This window comes from Vidua macroura, chromosome 1 (assembly GCF_024509145.1).
Source record: "Vidua macroura isolate BioBank_ID:100142 chromosome 1, ASM2450914v1, whole genome shotgun sequence".
Lineage (NCBI taxonomy): Eukaryota > Metazoa > Chordata > Aves > Passeriformes > Viduidae > Vidua > Vidua macroura.
Window position 1 is genome coordinate 129,323,360 of NC_071571.1, and position 17,249 is coordinate 129,340,608.

At 36.5% G+C, this 17,249-nt stretch overlaps 1 protein-coding gene across 1 annotated transcript in view; it reads left to right on the plus strand.

The window, feature by feature from the left end:
- The window catches only part of SLC26A7 (solute carrier family 26 member 7), a 65,134-nt gene that overhangs the window by 22,700 nt on the left and 25,185 nt on the right, over nucleotides 1-17,249 (plus strand). Inside the window, exons 4-8 of the mRNA XM_053984105.1 lie at nucleotides 830-994; nucleotides 9,047-9,199; nucleotides 10,538-10,620; nucleotides 11,991-12,138; nucleotides 14,186-14,299. Of these exons, the coding sequence (XP_053840080.1) occupies nucleotides 830-994; nucleotides 9,047-9,199; nucleotides 10,538-10,620; nucleotides 11,991-12,138; nucleotides 14,186-14,299 (663 nt within the window). The remainder of the gene's footprint in view (nucleotides 1-829; nucleotides 995-9,046; nucleotides 9,200-10,537; nucleotides 10,621-11,990; nucleotides 12,139-14,185; nucleotides 14,300-17,249) is intronic.

Consider the following 17,249-nt stretch of genomic DNA (forward strand, 5'->3'; position numbering starts at 1 on the left):
AACACAAAATAAATGTCTTAGATAGTTTTTCAGGGAGAACAACAGCAAATGCAAAAGACCATAGAAGTAAGAAACTGCAAAATTCATTATGAGGGGAGATAATGTCAATGTAACTTAATGAGGATCAGAAAAGCATTAAGTGTTCTGTAAACCACAGTAGCAGCTGTAGTCATGTAACAACTTTGTTCAAAGAATTAAGAGTTGTCAAATCTCATTCTTTGGAGGGAAAGAAGGTTCGAAGCCCAGGATAAGGGGAAAAAAACGTTGAACACAACAATATCTACAATAGTTGTAGATCCTGCTGTATCTTAAATTTCTGTATTAGAGGTCTCAACACAAGAGTCTGAATAGCACCTCATAAATTTGGTCTCTGTTGAAATTACTCATGTTGGGAATCCTGATAGTGACATTATGGCAATCAGTAAGCTGGACCAAGATATGGCTCTTGGCCCATTTAGGCTGCATAGCAATGGAGCAGGAATAAGTCTTAGAACCAGCCTCAAATTTTGAGTTGCTGTACTTGTTGCAGTGTTGAGTTGATGTTTTTATGGTGTTTATTGTGCTAATATATTTGAGCAGGTGTGAATATTTAGAGTTTTTTTCTGTCTGCTTTTGTTACTAAACCAGTGTTAAAGTCTGATAAACTAGTGAATAAAATACTGTAGGTAAACCCACAGAACTTCAGTGCGTTCCGTTTTCAGATAGATTTGTCTGCCAAAGGACTTTTGCTTTGTATCTTCAGCTCATTTATCTTATAACTTATTGAAAGGACTCTGACTCATTGTCCTGTCACCAAGAAGCTGCTGATCCTCCTGCTTTTGCCTTTTAGGTAGCGATGTTTGTGCTGCAGTTGGGCAGTGCCACTTTCTTGTTAACAGAACCTGTCATAAGCGCCATGACAACAGGAGCAGCTACACATGTCGTGACTTCACAAGTGAAGTATCTGCTGGGAATGAAAATGCCATATATATCAGGACCACTGGCATTTTTTCATGTGAGTTCAGTGAAAGAGATGGGTTACTTTATTAGATAAAATTTTATTATATGCACTATTTGTCTCTGTGTAAGAGTATGGAATTTGTTATGCACATGTGTGAATGAACAGAAGATGAACCTTCATCTTGCTTTAACTGTTTGTAAGAAGAGAATTGGAAAACCTGATAGAGAACTAGCAGGGATGGATATGAAATGCGGACAAAAAATCAAAACCCCACAATTCCTATAAAGATTTGTAGGGACGGTATGTTTATTACAGCTCTGGACACATGTGGGGATCGTTCCCCTTCAAAGGACATGAATGCTTCTGAGAACTCCTGATCCCTTTTTATTCTTTTTCACTAGTTTACATATGCATAGAATTTCACAATAGGTTTATGCATATTCATTCTGCCGATTTCACGGTACACTTACAGCTAGCTATACTTGTAGCCAGTTTTTTATCAGAAAGTACAAAAAGAACTCCTGGGTCACTCTGTCCTGTCTGCTTCAAGGTTCGAGAAGCTTCTCTTATCTCTTCAGCTTGGAAATTCGCATTCTTTCTCCTCATCTGGGGCAGTTTTGCTAGTGCCGCAGAGTTAACCAGACGGAACAGCATATTTTACTTATGCTAGCAAGCTCAAAGTGGCACATTTCACCTAAATCCGAATGGATTTCTACCCTGTTAAATTTTCACTCTGTTTCAGGTACAGTAATTAATTTTAAATATGTTTCTTAGGGTGTCAATAATCCCTTTTATTATTCTGAGCCATTATACACTCATACAGGGAGGGTAATCTCTCCCTGGGTCATAATGTGGAAGGAATATAAATTTAAACATATTTTCTTCATATGCTGCTGAAATCTGACCATCATTGTGATAAAAGGAAAATGACCCATTATTTGTGCATCTCCTATGCAAAAATTACTCTAGATATGTTATTTATTATTTTATGACATGTTACTACTTTGCCATAAACACAGCAAGCGGACAGCTTTAAGGTAATTTTTATAAAATGCAGGCTGCATTTCATGCAGTATTGTTGCAAATGAGTGGTTAGGCTGCTTAAAGCATCACCATCAGGGATATTGGTAAAAAGCAGGTATGAGCTTAATATGAACTTATGAAAGTGTGATTTTAACAGAGTTCAGCAGCAAGGTTCACTCACTTACTCCAAGGATGAAGCATTCATAGGAAAATTACATTAGTATAAATTTAGAATGGATTACATGGAGACTGAGGATGAAAAAGGGTAAGGGTGCAAAGGGTATGGACACAAAAAATAAGATGTGCAAAAGGGTTTAACAGAAATTCATCATTGAGTAATTTAACATTTATTAAGTGATTCAATGGGATTTTTAATAAATATAACCGTGACTTAATTACAGTTTCATGATAATAACATTCACACCATAATAATTTCACATGCACACAGGCAGAGATAAGTGCATGTCTGTCTGTTGTGTAAAGGTGCTTATCAAAAATTCCCCCTGGCTTCGGGGAAATATTCATGGCAAATTCCTGAGTGTTTCTCACCAGGCAGGGTTGCACCTCAAGGAATCTGTGTGCATGCATGTTTATCAGCCTCGTTGTGATGGTCTTTCGAGTATTGCAGACTTGAGGGTTCCTGAGTTCTGAGAGGTGCCCCACAGAGAGGGAGGTGCTGGCACAGCCTGCTGTGGCCCTGAGGAGCTCAGAAGGCCTCACTTAGGACTGTCGTGTGCGGGGTCACAAGGTGATTTGCTTTAGTCATCAGTTTGTTTCCATCCTGGCCATAACCCACGCTGGCAACTACTGGAGTTTCCAAAATATTTGGAAATTGTTTCCAAAACTTCGACAATAATGGTGCTGGTCTACTTGGGCTCCAGCTCAGGTAGGGAATGTTCCAAGGCTGTCAGGGGATGACTGATCACCCTTTATTCCCCACCTCAGCCCCACAGTGGATGTTGCTGTTACAGTGTTTTCCCACCTGTATGATGTGAAAGCACCTGGTCTGGTCCGGGACACGTCCCCACCTGGCTGGTTTGGTCAAGGCCACAAGGTGATGCACCACCACCAGTGCTACGGTTACAGCCCTTGGAAAGTACAGATTTTTGGCTGAAACCTTAAAGAGCAAATCAGTATAATCTTATTACACAAAACTTACAAACATATTCTTGGTGGTAACTTATTCCAGCAAGCCCTGAGTTTCAGTGCTGTGAGCATAATCTCTTGGCATTATTAGTGTTACAACAGTGCCTGTCAAAATGATATTTTGCTCATAATAAAACTGTATTTACTTGCTGAGGTGATATCTACATCGCACTGATAGTGAGACTTCATCTAGTCAGCCAATAAATTAGGACATCTCATTTAAAAGCATTGATTATGTCTTTGTGCTCTACTACATGCTTTATTTTTTCCTATTATTTGGAAAATTTGTTAATGTGAAATCTTGATTAGAAGATGTTGCTTTTTAGAAAGCTTTCCTCATAGTTTTTTATAAATTTGATAACTTTTCATATGGATAATACATTTGTTAAGTTTTTTACAGGACCAATTTATTAATGAAAATTAGGAACATGTAATAAACGCAAGTAATTTATCCATTTATCTTGTAGAGATATACGTAAAAGTGTCATAGCTATTTTTATGAGTGATCATTTGGCTTATTAGACCTTTAAAATGGTTCTTCATTTTTTTTTCATTATTTAAAAACCTTTTCATAACTGATTCTTAATATAAAATGTGAACAGCCTCTTTTTCGTGGTGTTTCCATGGAGACTATACTTACATATAGGAATATTGTCATCTTGTAGAGATGACTGGTGTTAAGTACTGCAGCCAAGGCATAATCAAAATACACATTATGAGCAATAATAAAGAACAGCAGTGATATGAAGAAATATTTCCACCTTGGTGTGCTGATGATATCATAAATTAGGTCATTCAAATGCTTTGAAAGAAAGCTATTCCCTCATCCCTTATATTTTTAATGCATTTGAAACAAGTTCTTTGCCTTTCTCTTCTCTTTTGAAATCAAACCCCTTTGAACATATTCCAAAAAAGAACTTTCCTGAATTTTTAAGGTTCTGAATTGCTCTGTAAATTGTGTATCTACACTACAACTTGAAATAATGATGAAAAGGGGCAATTTTACTATATAAATCTTTTAAAATATTTCTGGTGTCTGTCCAGACTTATGAATTGCCTTAAGAAGGTCCAGTATCTCAGTCAAAAGCACCAGAGCTAGACTTTAACAATAATTTTCTTCTGTTGTTGTAGTTTCATGTGAAAATTATATTAATTAGATATAAGGTAGTTTGCACATGTCTCTAGAGCGTGAAAGGCAACTTTGGCATGTCTCTCTGGACACGTTCTTCACTTCAAATTCTCAAAATTCAAAGACTGGTACTTTTGCTACATTTTTTTTCTTTGTCCACTCCAAAACACCTCCCACTCACAAAACCAATTGCTTTGCCTCAGGCAGCCTTTGGGTTGGCAAAGCAAGAATAAGAATGTTTAATAAAGTGTGATAGAAGAGTTGCAAGCATAGCAAGCCAGTGAAATGAATTCTTTATAGCATGTGAGATCATGGTTAAATACGTAGAAAGGAACTTTGCATATGGAGAACAAATCTAGTACACTGGCCTTGAGCCTGTGGCATTTCTGTGTTTAGACATAGGTTATGTAACTTAATAAATTTTGTTTTCCCTGTACATGGTTTGTCACATTTCAATTGAACTGCACATTGCAGCATCAGCTTGTATTTTGCAAATGGAAAAGTGAAGGTGAAGAAGAAAAACAGTGAGGGAATAATTCATGTGAGATGTAACTTTACAAGGGAAAAGAAAAGTGTCATCAAGTTTTACTCAGCACCTGAAAACGGAAGAACATACTTGTATTTCCCCCTTATTTGTATATAGATATATTTCTCTTTCCACATGTTTATGAGAAAATACAACACTGCAAAATGAACTGCAATGTAACAAACTTGCTTTGGAAAACTGGGTCTTTTGTGGCTGTGTTGCAAAATCCTTGTGTGGTTTTGCTGCAATTCTGAAAAAAAAAACCAAAAAAACCCAGACCTTCACATTCTGCCATCAGTCCTTTCTTTTCATCCTTTTTTTCCCAGCTACCTCTACAGTTTACTGTATTTGCCTGTACATTTTCCCTCCAGTGTGACATATCCAAAAAACATAAAAATGAAATATTTTTGAAAACGAAATGAATTTGTCCACTTTTAAAATGTATTGTGTTAAATAACATGTTCCTTTAATTCCTTTGTTTGCTTCAGCCTCTATACGTATTTTAGAGCTAATCTTTAGGCGTTTCATGTAGACATTGAAAAAACAACTCAGAGCATTTCATTACTACATCCAAATACACACCCTTTCTAGGGTGATATTGAAGATTACAATGTTCAATATCACCTCAAAACTGATGGTTTCCCATGAGAAAAGGAACATTCAGTGTCTGTTTATATATGTGCAAAACTTGAATATTTTTTGTTTCACTCAGGTCAAAATTTGCGTTGATCACAAAAAAGTCTACTGATTGTTCATAATGTGGTTACATAGGTTCTATTAAGAATCTTTATACAAAACTATCAATGAAACTAAAACTATGAGGCAAACAGCTCAATTACTGTTATTGCTTATTTTTAAAATATTTTAAATTATAGAATGAAAAAGATTTTAAAAAATAATTTAAATTATAGAATGACAAAGATTGCTTTGTGAACTGCAATATCAAGCTAAATCCTGCTGCATAATTTCCAAATTATTTCTGTAAATGCATCATCTAAATATGTGAAATGCTGAACTTATAACTACATTTTTGATCAAAACATTTGTAAATCTTTTGAATCAGTTGCCAATGCTACTGCAAGCTTGATCTTTATGTACTTAGATTTAGGATTTATAGTTTGATCTTGGATCAGTACAGTAACTGACTGGACAGAATACAATGTAAAATGTACAGTTTAAAGAGATGTCTTGTGCATGTTAATTACATTCCTGTTAAGAGCCACATGCTCTTTCTTTCTTGTGAAAGGGTCTCCTTGTTTCACTGGTCATGCCATGAATTGAGTGGTTTTAGGTTTTTAAAAAATGGTTACCCAGGAACCAACTAATCAGTGGAAGCTCCTTAGTCTAATGCAGTAATTAATTTAATATTAATGTATTACTGCCAGAATTGTTTTGGTGTACTACAGACACTTTGGGGATAGGGCTGTTTGGGCTACTGAATTCGAATTAACTACAAAGCATTGGCAGTTCCATCATTTTTCATTTATTGGCTGATGTAGGCTGCATACAGAAGGGTAAGACTTCAAAGAAACACCAAAGGATGTACTAGGCAGTTCATACAAAGATTTTGTTGCAAAAACTGAAAAAACCTATGGCAAAAGTTTACAATATTTGGCCATATGTTTTTACTATTTTTTACTCAATTTGAAAGACAAAAATTCTTGAAGCTTGTGTATATTTCTTCACTAAAATTTTATTTATTCACTCAGTCTTTTGTCTCACTTTGTCGAGAAAGATTACATTTGATGCCATGAACACAGATACATAATGCTGACACTTTAATAGCCAGCATTCATTTCAAAACAAATCCCATCTCTCTGACTTCAGCAAGTAGGAGTCAACCCATTTCTTCCTTTTTCTTGCCTCTTCACGTTAGATCTAGCTCCGTCTTTGGTGAGTTTGTGGGCACACCTTTTCAGTTTGCCTCCTTTTGTCTTAATTAATCACAGCTTCTGTTTGGGCACTGAGCCAAGTTCTGTGCCCTCCTGAAAATGCATTCTTGGAAAATTATGGGTACAGATCTAGTCCCAAGCCACTCAAGATACAATCCACACATTTTCTGATTACGGAGGGGCAATATGTGGCTAAAAACTGTGGTTTAATTGCCATTCTTCAGATTTAAGACATATCTAGATCATATTACTTAACAAGTTGACTTTAAAATATTTTCCTGGTTTCTGAGAAATGTTTGTGCTGGGTTATATTGTGCATCCTTAATCAAAACTCTAAGGACCACACTGGCTCTTTATGAGGAAAGTTAATTTTTTGAAACCATATTTAGGTTGGGTTTTTTCCCTTTCTAGATTATGAAAATATCCCCAGAAAGAAAAAAATCAGGAAGTGATTTTAATTTACTCATTCTTCAATATGAGCATCATTTCTTTAATGAATGACATAATCAGAACAGTAGAAATAAATTCTATCACCCTATTGACTACCTTTCTGCTAAAACAGAGTTCTTTCCTAAGATAATTTTTCTAGTACTTTTCCCTGTCCAATATAAATTTATGAATTTAACCTACAAACTGTCAAAACTTGTTAGCATTATACATGTATTTGAGAATAAGTTCTCTGGAGCAGAAAATTTTTAATCTTTATTTTGATAAAACTACAAGTGTGACTTTTGATTTATTTTAGTGGTCTTCTTAGTCATTGCCAGAGAAAACACCTACTTTTTAATATTACTATTTCAAGCTTCACTTGCTTTATTTTATTATCCTGTATGATGGGGTTTAAAAAAAAGTTATTTGTGATGATGTCTAAATCTACATCCTAATCTTAACTTCTCTTCTCTCTACGGTTTATATTTCAGTATGCACAGTAGTTCCCAGAATTTAAATGCAGAACCCAAGGGATTGAGCCTATCTTGTTTTTTCCCTTACAGCTTTAGTAAGCATGTGTATTGTATCCATTTTTATGGCTTGCTGTTCTTTCAGGCAATATTGCTTTTCTTCATGAGGCCCAAAAATAAGTTGTGATGAGATCACATGATTTCTTTATTTATCAGGATAGATGGTCTCTCTAACTTCTTCACCCCATCTGTTTCAGCAAACTTGTAATTTTTTTCATTACTTTCTGTTAATGTACTCCCATACTGATTTATGCCTTATTTCCTGAACCCACAAATTCAGCATAGAGCAAAAATTACAGTTCACTGTGTCACCCGTGCTGCTGCAATGGCAACTGCATTCTCCTGAGTCTGTTACTTACAACATTGTATACATCATCAAAGACCTCTGTTTCTCATCGCCATTGGTCATTTCATTCCCGTTCCATATTTCTATTCCACATGTTCCTTATAATTCGGTACCATATTTCCTTTGTTCATTACAGAACCAACTACATTTTTCTAACCTGTTTTACAGCTTATTGCAGCACATACTAACTGCTAAAAAGCTGAAGTATTCCCACTCACAGCTCCACAGCTCTTGCCTGGTGTCCTCTTTCCCTCTTAACTCTCAGTCAGCAGAAAAGGAACAAACAGGGCTAAGCCGATAACTTCAGTTATTTAAATAACCAGTAACATATGTATGCAAGCTTGGCAACTATTGAGCGTGTGCAGCACCTGGACCTGACCAAAGCATGCTCCATGGAGCACTTTGTAATGGGCAAGAGCAACCAACAGGGAGACTGAGGGTGGCCTGCTGAAATTACTCTGGGAAAACATTACTCTGGAAAAATGACCCACAGATGGCAGAGGATACCCTGAAGAAGATGCTCATATTGAAGATTCCTGTTGCATCTCTTCCCATCCAGCCACTACTGCATTTTTTTCCCCTTTTCTTTTTTCCTCTCCTTGTCTTTTCTCTTATTTTCTGTCTTTTATTTTTTTTTCCTCAGAAATAACTTTTACTACTAGCATTGGTGGATGTTATATACTATGGGCACTACAGATAACCTTTGTGCAAGAAACTTTTCTCAACATTTTTATGCGACACTCATTTATCTCACTGAACTTGATGAGAGCAAAGTCAAAAAGGAAATATATCACATTTACTGGAATTTTATAGCTTGCTTCTACCAATAGAAATTTGTAAATTAATACATACAAATATTCATTGCATTTATTTTTTAGTTTTCAAAAGTCCATAAGAGTGGTAAATTGATTATTTTCTTCTTTGTAAAATCTAAAATACAGGCCAAAAACTTGTCCAATGACTCAGCTCCTGCAGTATTGATTCAGCTCTCACTCATTATTTGGCCAAAGTTGTGAGAGGATGCCATGGCATGCGATCCAGAATATATTTTTTGATCTGTGATTGTTATTTGCTGTTCACTGTAGATTTATGCCCATGTGTTTGAGAATATCAGATCAGTTCAGTTGGAGGCATTACTTCTCTCCTTGCTGAGCATTGTGGTACTTGTTCTTGTTAAAGAACTGAATGAGAAATTTCACAGAAACATTAAAGTTGTCCTTCCCATCGATCTACTTTTGGTAAGTACAAAATTATATATCGGGCTTTTTCTTACAAAGCTTTCAATGGCTCAATCTGCTGAAGTTTACTGTACTGTCTATAGTTACCCACACCCACACCTGCCACTTATTAAAGAGACAGCTGATTTTCATGGCTGTAAGTTAACTGGAAAAACAGGAAATAATTTGGCTTAATAATTAAGAAAGAAATTACATAAGATCCCAATCTGTATAATATTTTTCATATGTTTACTACTTTTTACATAATCACAAGAACACAAAGCCTAGAATGTTAAAGTGTAAGAAGTTTCAAATAGAAAATAAAAAGTAACTGGCATATTGTAACTCCAAGCAAGTCTTGTGCTGGGTAGTTGTGCCTTAGATGTTGCTTGTGATTTATCTACAACAAAGTTAAATAGCTATGCTATTGCTTTCTGTAATTTTACTAACATGTTTTCTTTTAATATGGTATAGACTAAATTAAAATTAGCAAGTACATTATAAACCCCTGCTTTAAGGATTAAGCTCTAGTCAAATGATCAGCACCAGATCACCATTAGAAAGTTTCTGTTTTTCTCTAAACCTCTAAAAGAACATACAAAGTATAAAGAACAGTTGGTTTTCAGGGTGCATTACCGCAATTACTTTTCTGTTGCTGGAAAAAAAAATTTACAAGGGCAAAATGCTGGAAAAGTGTGATCCTGGTCTCAGCATTACCTTTTTAAAAAAAATTGGATAAAACATACCAGCAAACTAAGGATTGCAGCTGGAACCCTGTTCTATTGGGATTTGTGTGTTCATCTCATTTGAAATACAGGAAATGAGTTTGAACCTCCTCAAACTTTATACTCCCTCTGCAAGCTTTGTATCTGCTAGAACATAAAAACAAGAGTGAGACACATCTTCTGCTGTGTTCTGTGCTGCAGTCAACACTGCCAGTCTGGATTAGATGTGCTCAGAGAATATCACCTGAATCAGATAACTCAGGAACACCTAAATCATGAACTACTTTAAGCTGCTTAGATGAATGGCAGTGCCCTGGGGCACATGCTGAACAGAGGGACTCTGGACATTGATTGACAGGGTTCTTGAGGCTTTATAGAGAGCCATACAAATCTCTTTCATTAACACAAAATGTACAAACTGCACTATAGTCTCACATCATTATTGTGTCCAAATCTTAGTTTCTTTTGACTCTCTTACATATTTGCAAAAAATAATCATGGTAATACTTTCCTGTTTTACTGGATTGATCTAAGGATAAATGTATGAACAGTGCCATGTGCTTAGGTATGGCAATAATAGGGACCATGTCAGAAGCAACAGAAATGTAACATCTTTTTCTGTTTGAATCAATAGATAATTGCTACATCCATTGCTTGCTACTATGCTGATATGGAATACATCTACGGGATAGAAGTTGTGGGAAATATTCCTAAAGGGTAATGTGGGTTTATTAGCTTGTGCCTTTTAAATACTTTTATTTCTGAGAACAGTCTCTGAAAAGATCAAAGTAGTTTCTGAAATAAGAAATGGTAAAAATCTATTTTGTTTTTTTTCCTGTCTCCTCAGACACTCTCTCACAATTCAATCCCATGCTAGTAAGTTATATGTGCATAGATATCAGCACAAAAATGCATCCTTGTACATTTTCATAGCTTTTTATTGCTTTGTGGAATAAAAAGTAGGTACTAAGTACTTGATGATGTATGACAGGAGGGCAGGATGCTCTTTACAAGATTATCGTAACCTGCTTTTTGAGGTTGGCTTGGGTTATTGTAGCAGAAAGGATTTACAATGAGATAAGATTTGTAGATTACTACACTTCATTCTTCTCCACCCATATAGTAATTTTAGAAAACATGGTTTCTGACAAAATGGGAAAGATTTAATTATGCTTAATATAAAAAAAAAACATTTTCACTATAGTTAATGATACACTTTCCTCCATGACCTTGAAAAAAAGGCAAAAAAGAATTCAATATAATTTTCTAGAAAGATAAAATTAGATTAAATGTCAGAGAAAATGTTCAAACTCTACACGTTGGTATGGAAGAGCACAGCTGTTGTGCAATCTCCAGCTTGCATATTGCAGGGTTTCCCTAAATTTCACAAAGCACGAGTCCAAAACAGTATGAGTGCATGTGTGGCAGCTTGCACTGAAAGGGATAAAACAAGGGACATTTCTGAGAAAGAATATGGTTTTTTGACTATTTAGACCAGGGTACAAATCTGAGACTGAAACACAGCTAAGTGTGCCCTTTCTATGTGTAATGAACAAGTAAACTGTATTTGTGCAAATTTAATCAGGAATTTATCTTCTGTCCTACCTCATACAAGTAGTGTTGAAAAACAGAAGCAGAGCCTGGATAATTCCTGCATATTTTTAGGCATTTACCTGAAATACCTAATTGCCTTGTCAGTGCAGAACATCAGAAACCGTAAGAGCACAATTTGGTTTTTGGACAGTGTGATTTGTGCTCTGGAAAGACCAAAGTCTTTTTGAAGAGTTCAGAGACAATCTGGGATTGTCTCTGATTCATAACTTGAGTTATGAGTCATTGCAATCTCCACTAGATGGGGATCAAATTGAATACTCCATCTGAAGCTGTTTCATCATCTACAAATTCTTTTTTGCTGTTTCCAACAGACTGAGATCTTATTAATCTAAAATATTGAAAAATGTCACCTTACAAGTAATACAAAAATTAGCTGTTCCTGCAGAGATTGTTTCTCTGGTATTCACATAAATTGCAGGTATATAGAGACTATGTATCAACTTTTGCAAAATTTACAGTTTTTATTTTTATAGGTTGCCATCACCACAAGCACCACCCATGACTGTCCTGCCTGAAGTAGTCACTGAAGCTTTTGGAGTGGCACTGGTTGGTTATGTAGCCTCACTATCTCTTGCTCAAGGCTCTGCTAAAAAGTTTAAATACACTGTGGATGACAACCAGGTAAAGCTCTTTCTCCTTAGTGTCACTGAGCCTTGAAATCACTTCACTATTTAGGGAAAGTATTATAGATGAATACCCAGTAGGAAAAGTTATGTTCCATATAGCATCCTGACACCTTCTAGTGTTTATAGTAACACCCAAATTTTGTTTAAATAATCTGTGCAGAATGCCCTCATTGGTTGAACTGCTCTTTTTGGGGAAATTCATCCTTCAGGATAATCTTGTAATGCTACATCCAGTGCAGCATTTGGGTATTAATGCATTTTTCACTGCTCTAAGACAGCTTCTCCTCTGGCAGTCGAGCTCTTATAGACAACCTGTGGTGTTAAATCAGCCATGTTAATGAAAAGCAATTCTAAACCAAAACCAGGTACTTATAGCCCCAGGACTTACCTGATGTTATAAGAAATTATTTCTATTTATGCAAAGTAGAAATCTCACCCGAAATAAAGTTTATTTTTATCTAAGAAGCTAGGTGAGTTCAGAGAGTGCTGCCAGATTTACAGCCAAAGGAGCTTTTTTCTTCCAAGTTCCATTTTGCAGAGGACATGCTTAAATAAAAGTGGGCTGTCTCTACACTACTACAGTGCGGCGTTGCATAAGAACCCCTAAAACCCAATCCCAGGATGCAACAATACAGTGCTTGTCATAGTGGGTGGGTAACTCCAAGCCAGCTGGAAATCCAAGTATATGCTAATTCAAGCACTGTGGGAAGAAAGGCTGAATTTCAGATAACTGGCACTAGTACTGTGTGATGAAAATGTTGCCTCCACCTTTATGTTAAGTGGTTTGGGATAAATGACATAAGGTTGAATGAAGACAAGTTGTTTTGTGGCTGGAGGTCTATTTGAACACCCTATCTACACAGGTTGGTCTTGCTACATCAGGTCCTGTCCTTTACAACTTGTATGTCATTGGAAAACACAGTGAGAACATTCTTGTCTGTTCAGGTCTCTAAAATATTTCTCAGTTTGAATACATTGGGCCATGAATTTCCACTGACGCTTCAGAGCCATGTTTCTATAGGGCAGAGGGAGAATGCTTTGAGCTTAGTGCAGGTCAGATTCCAGGGTGACATGCTGCTTTGTTTCAAGGCCCTTCATGGGACACAGCAACCTGTGTGTCTTTCTGCAATTTTGGAAATTTTGTATCTTACACAGGTTCATTACTGAAATCTTGGAAATTCTGTGTATGTCTTCATCAAATAATGGAGCAAAAGAAGAAAACCTCCATGAGAGGAGAGCAGTGAAGTGGTGTGGCTGTATGGCCTTCGGGACCAGGCATAGTGCTTGGCAGGGGGGCTTGTGGGTGTGTGAGGCTGCTGGGTGAGCTTTAAGGGGGTGCTGTTCTGTGCTGTGAAGACAAACTCATGAGCTGTGTTTTCCTGGCTGGATACAGCACCATTTTCCTTGGCAGACTAACTTGCTCCTTAAAGTCTGTGATGCTGGGTGGCCATGGTGGAACACTTCCTTAGAAAACACTGCTCTTCTTAGGCTGCACATACAAGGTGGCTTCTCCACTTTTTCTTCTATGAATCCTTTGTTCAGACATGTCTGCATTTTGACTGTGAACAAACACCAAATACATTTATGATGAAGAACACCGTGCATAAAGTATGGCTACCGTACTTCACTTTCACTAAAACATGCTCTAAAGGAAGAGAAATCAGTGGCTGTCTTTTTCCAGTGAGCCATACACCAGAAATGATCTGGACAGTTTCCAGACACCAGTACTTGGGGTTCTGGCCAGTTAAAAAGCAGACATGGATCAAGATGTAAATATTTTGGTTGAACTTAACCTTCAAAACTTAGCAATAGCATTTATTCTGGGAAGAAAATGTCCCTCCTGCTTTTGATGAATCTGATTCAACAGCTCTGTCATTCAAATTAGTTCTGAGTTGGGAGAAATATTCTGTTGGGAAACCCTTTGCCATGTACCTGTGGGATTTTTTCCCTCAAAAATGTGTCCATCCTTTATCATTGCTTGGAAGAGGCATTGAAATGACAGCACAATAGGAAAAAACATCTTCTATTTAACGACTTTGCAGGAATTTTTGGCTCATGGCCTCAGCAACGTGATTCCTTCATTTTTCTTTTGCATACCAAGTGCTGCAGCAATGGGACGGACAGCGCTTCTATACAGCACAGGTGCCAAAACACAGGTAACAGCTTAGAGTGAAGTACATCAGAGCATTAAAGCTGTGATTCTGCTCACTGCAATTTGTACTGATTTATCCATTGTATTTCCCTAGCCTCCCTTCTCCTCTTTCCTGGGAATGCCTCTGCCCTGTCATTTTTAACAACCTGCATGAAATTGCATCTGATCAGTGATGCCTTCCTAGGAAAGACAATAGTTCCATTTATTAATTTTTATCTGTTTCATTCAAAATGAAATGTAAGGTCTGTGGCAGCAAGGAAGTTAGGAGTTGTGTTTTCAGGCTGCAGGAAACTACATGAAAGCCCTTTCAGTTGATGTGAATTTGTCAGCATTGTAACGAAAGTGCCCTCTAATGGTGTTTAAAGGATTTAATGGTACAGTCTAAACTGAAGTTTTAGGAAAAAAATCATTTATCTGATTTAAAATTTCATTTATATGATTTAATTCATCTTCTATCTGATTTCCAAAATAAAGTGAAAGTAACCTTTAGAGCTGTTTGTTAAAAAAACACAAGTAATCTCCCAGCTTCTGCCTTGTGACATGGTATGCTTGTTCTATCCCTCAGTGTACACTGAGCCCACAGAGATGACATTTAGATTTTTGAGGTTGTTTGTTGCTGTTTCCTACTGAGGAAACGAAACCCACAAGTTGTTATTACAGTAGCTCAGGAAAGAGGGGACTGTAATTGCTGAGAATGATAACTCTGACCCTGTCAGCCTGTCATCTGTACAAATTGTGCCCGTGAACAAGAGAGGTGGCAAACCACCTGGGGCACCCCACAGCATTGCCTCTTCCTCTGAAACTCAGGGGCCCTTCAGTGGCAACCTGCCAGATCAATGTCAAGTCATTTGGAGTTCGTTGCTATTCTCCCAGGTAACAAGTGACAGGACAAGAGGAAACACCAACAGGCTGATCCAGGGAAAGTTTAGATTAGATATCAGGATTTTTTTTTTTTTTCACAGTAAGGGTTGTAAAGCATTGGAACAGACTGCCCAGAGTAATGATAGGTCACCATCCTGGGAAGTTTCCAAACGTTGTGTTAATATGGCACTTGAGGACATGGATTAATGGTGAACACGGTGGTGGTGCTGGGTTGACAGTTAACTTGATGACCTTAAAGGTTTTTAACCTTTAACATCTTTTAACCTTAACAGTTCTATGATTCAATGATTCTAATTTGATTTTATAGCTGTTTCTCTTGCCTGTATAAAGGACTCTAGCTGCAAGGAGAAGGTTCATGAGGTACAAGACTAAATACAATCCATAGGTACTGTTTCTCCTCAACCATGCCTTGCAATTATTTCTCATGCAGATGCCATAATATTAAGGAATTATACAGAGCTTTACTCCAATAACCTACATGTTAAATAATTGCTAATTAGCCTACAGAATACTCTGAACTCACTTAATCATAATGAATAATCTAACAAATAATAATCTTGAAAAGTATTTATATGCAAATATTTTAGCTACCACTTGACTATTAGTTATTTCATGTATTTTAGTTGAATTTTATGTCATACAATGAGCTGTCATCCTCACAGACATTCTCTTCTGTAATTGATTAATGTACTGATTGTGCAATTTACAGTAGTACTGCATCATGCTGTACTGGCTTTTCCATGGAATATTTGAGGTAACCTGCAGACTTATAACTTTGAGGCATATGGGGTACTTGAGCACATTGGCTCTGGTGCATGTAGGGAAAGACCCTGATCAAAGGTTATTCAATACATGAAATGGAAAAAGAAACCACTATGATTTGATTTCAAGACAGCAAACACACAATAAAAATCTGCTTGGTTTATCCATTGGTTTCACAGTATAGCAGTGCCCGTGTCTAAAAGTTAAGAGTGTGGCTATGAGTCAGCACGACGAGAGTATTTCATTAGGCATAAAAATTTCTCCCCTGCCTTCTTGGAAAGCAACACATCAGCTTAATGCTCTCCTTTGTGGCTGTCCAGATAGAATGAGGAGATGACAAGATCATCACTTATAAATATTGGTCAGGTCATAGGCAAAAAGAAGTAACTTATAGTGAAGTCAGTTTGGCATCACACATGGAAGAAATGCAAAGACCCTTTGAGGGGCACAGAGCAGCCCTTTCTTCTCAAATGGCTATACCTGGATTGCAGTTTTGTCATTTGTTGCTCAGTGATATATTTTTCTGGGAGAAAAGAGAAGTGAGGAACTCTTATCATGGACTAGAAGCATCCTTCAAATAGAACCAACACTTTTTTTCTTGCTCTTCGTGAAGGCAGAAAGAGGGAAAAGTTCCTTGTGACTTTACCAGCAGATTTTCTGTCCCTTTTTATGTAAACACTCTGTCTATCCTTCTTGATGGTATTTTTAAGTACACCATGACTTTAATTTTCTAGTGTTTTAACAACTTGTCTGGTTTTGTTTTTAACAACTTGTCTCTTAAAATGAAACCTAATTATTTTAGTAAAGAAACATATTATCAATATAAAAATAAAGTGAGCATCTGTCTACTTATCGTCAAAAACCTTCTGTGAATCTGACTGTATATTTATAAGACCAGAAGTACTCAGTGAGCACTCAGAGCAGAATAGGACAGTGAACTTTTACTGTCATTTTCCATCAGATTAATATCATGCATACTGTGAAGAAATATATAATTATTAGACCATATATTTTTCTGAATTTATATTACTTGCATTATAATCTTTAATATAGTTTTAATCGTACCTACATTTTCTTAAGTATATACACTGATATTAAAATGAAATTGTTAGTGGTTTTTTGTTTAAAAATAGTTTTATTTTAGTGTTAATCCCAACAAAAGAAGTTAGAAGTCTTCTCTTGTGGAAAAAAAAATAGCATACATAATTCTTGCTTAGTGCTATGACAGATCTGTTACTTAGTACAACATAGGGTGCATGGCTATAAATAAGTTGCAGAATGACAGTGGGTGCTGAGAAACTTTGGGGATG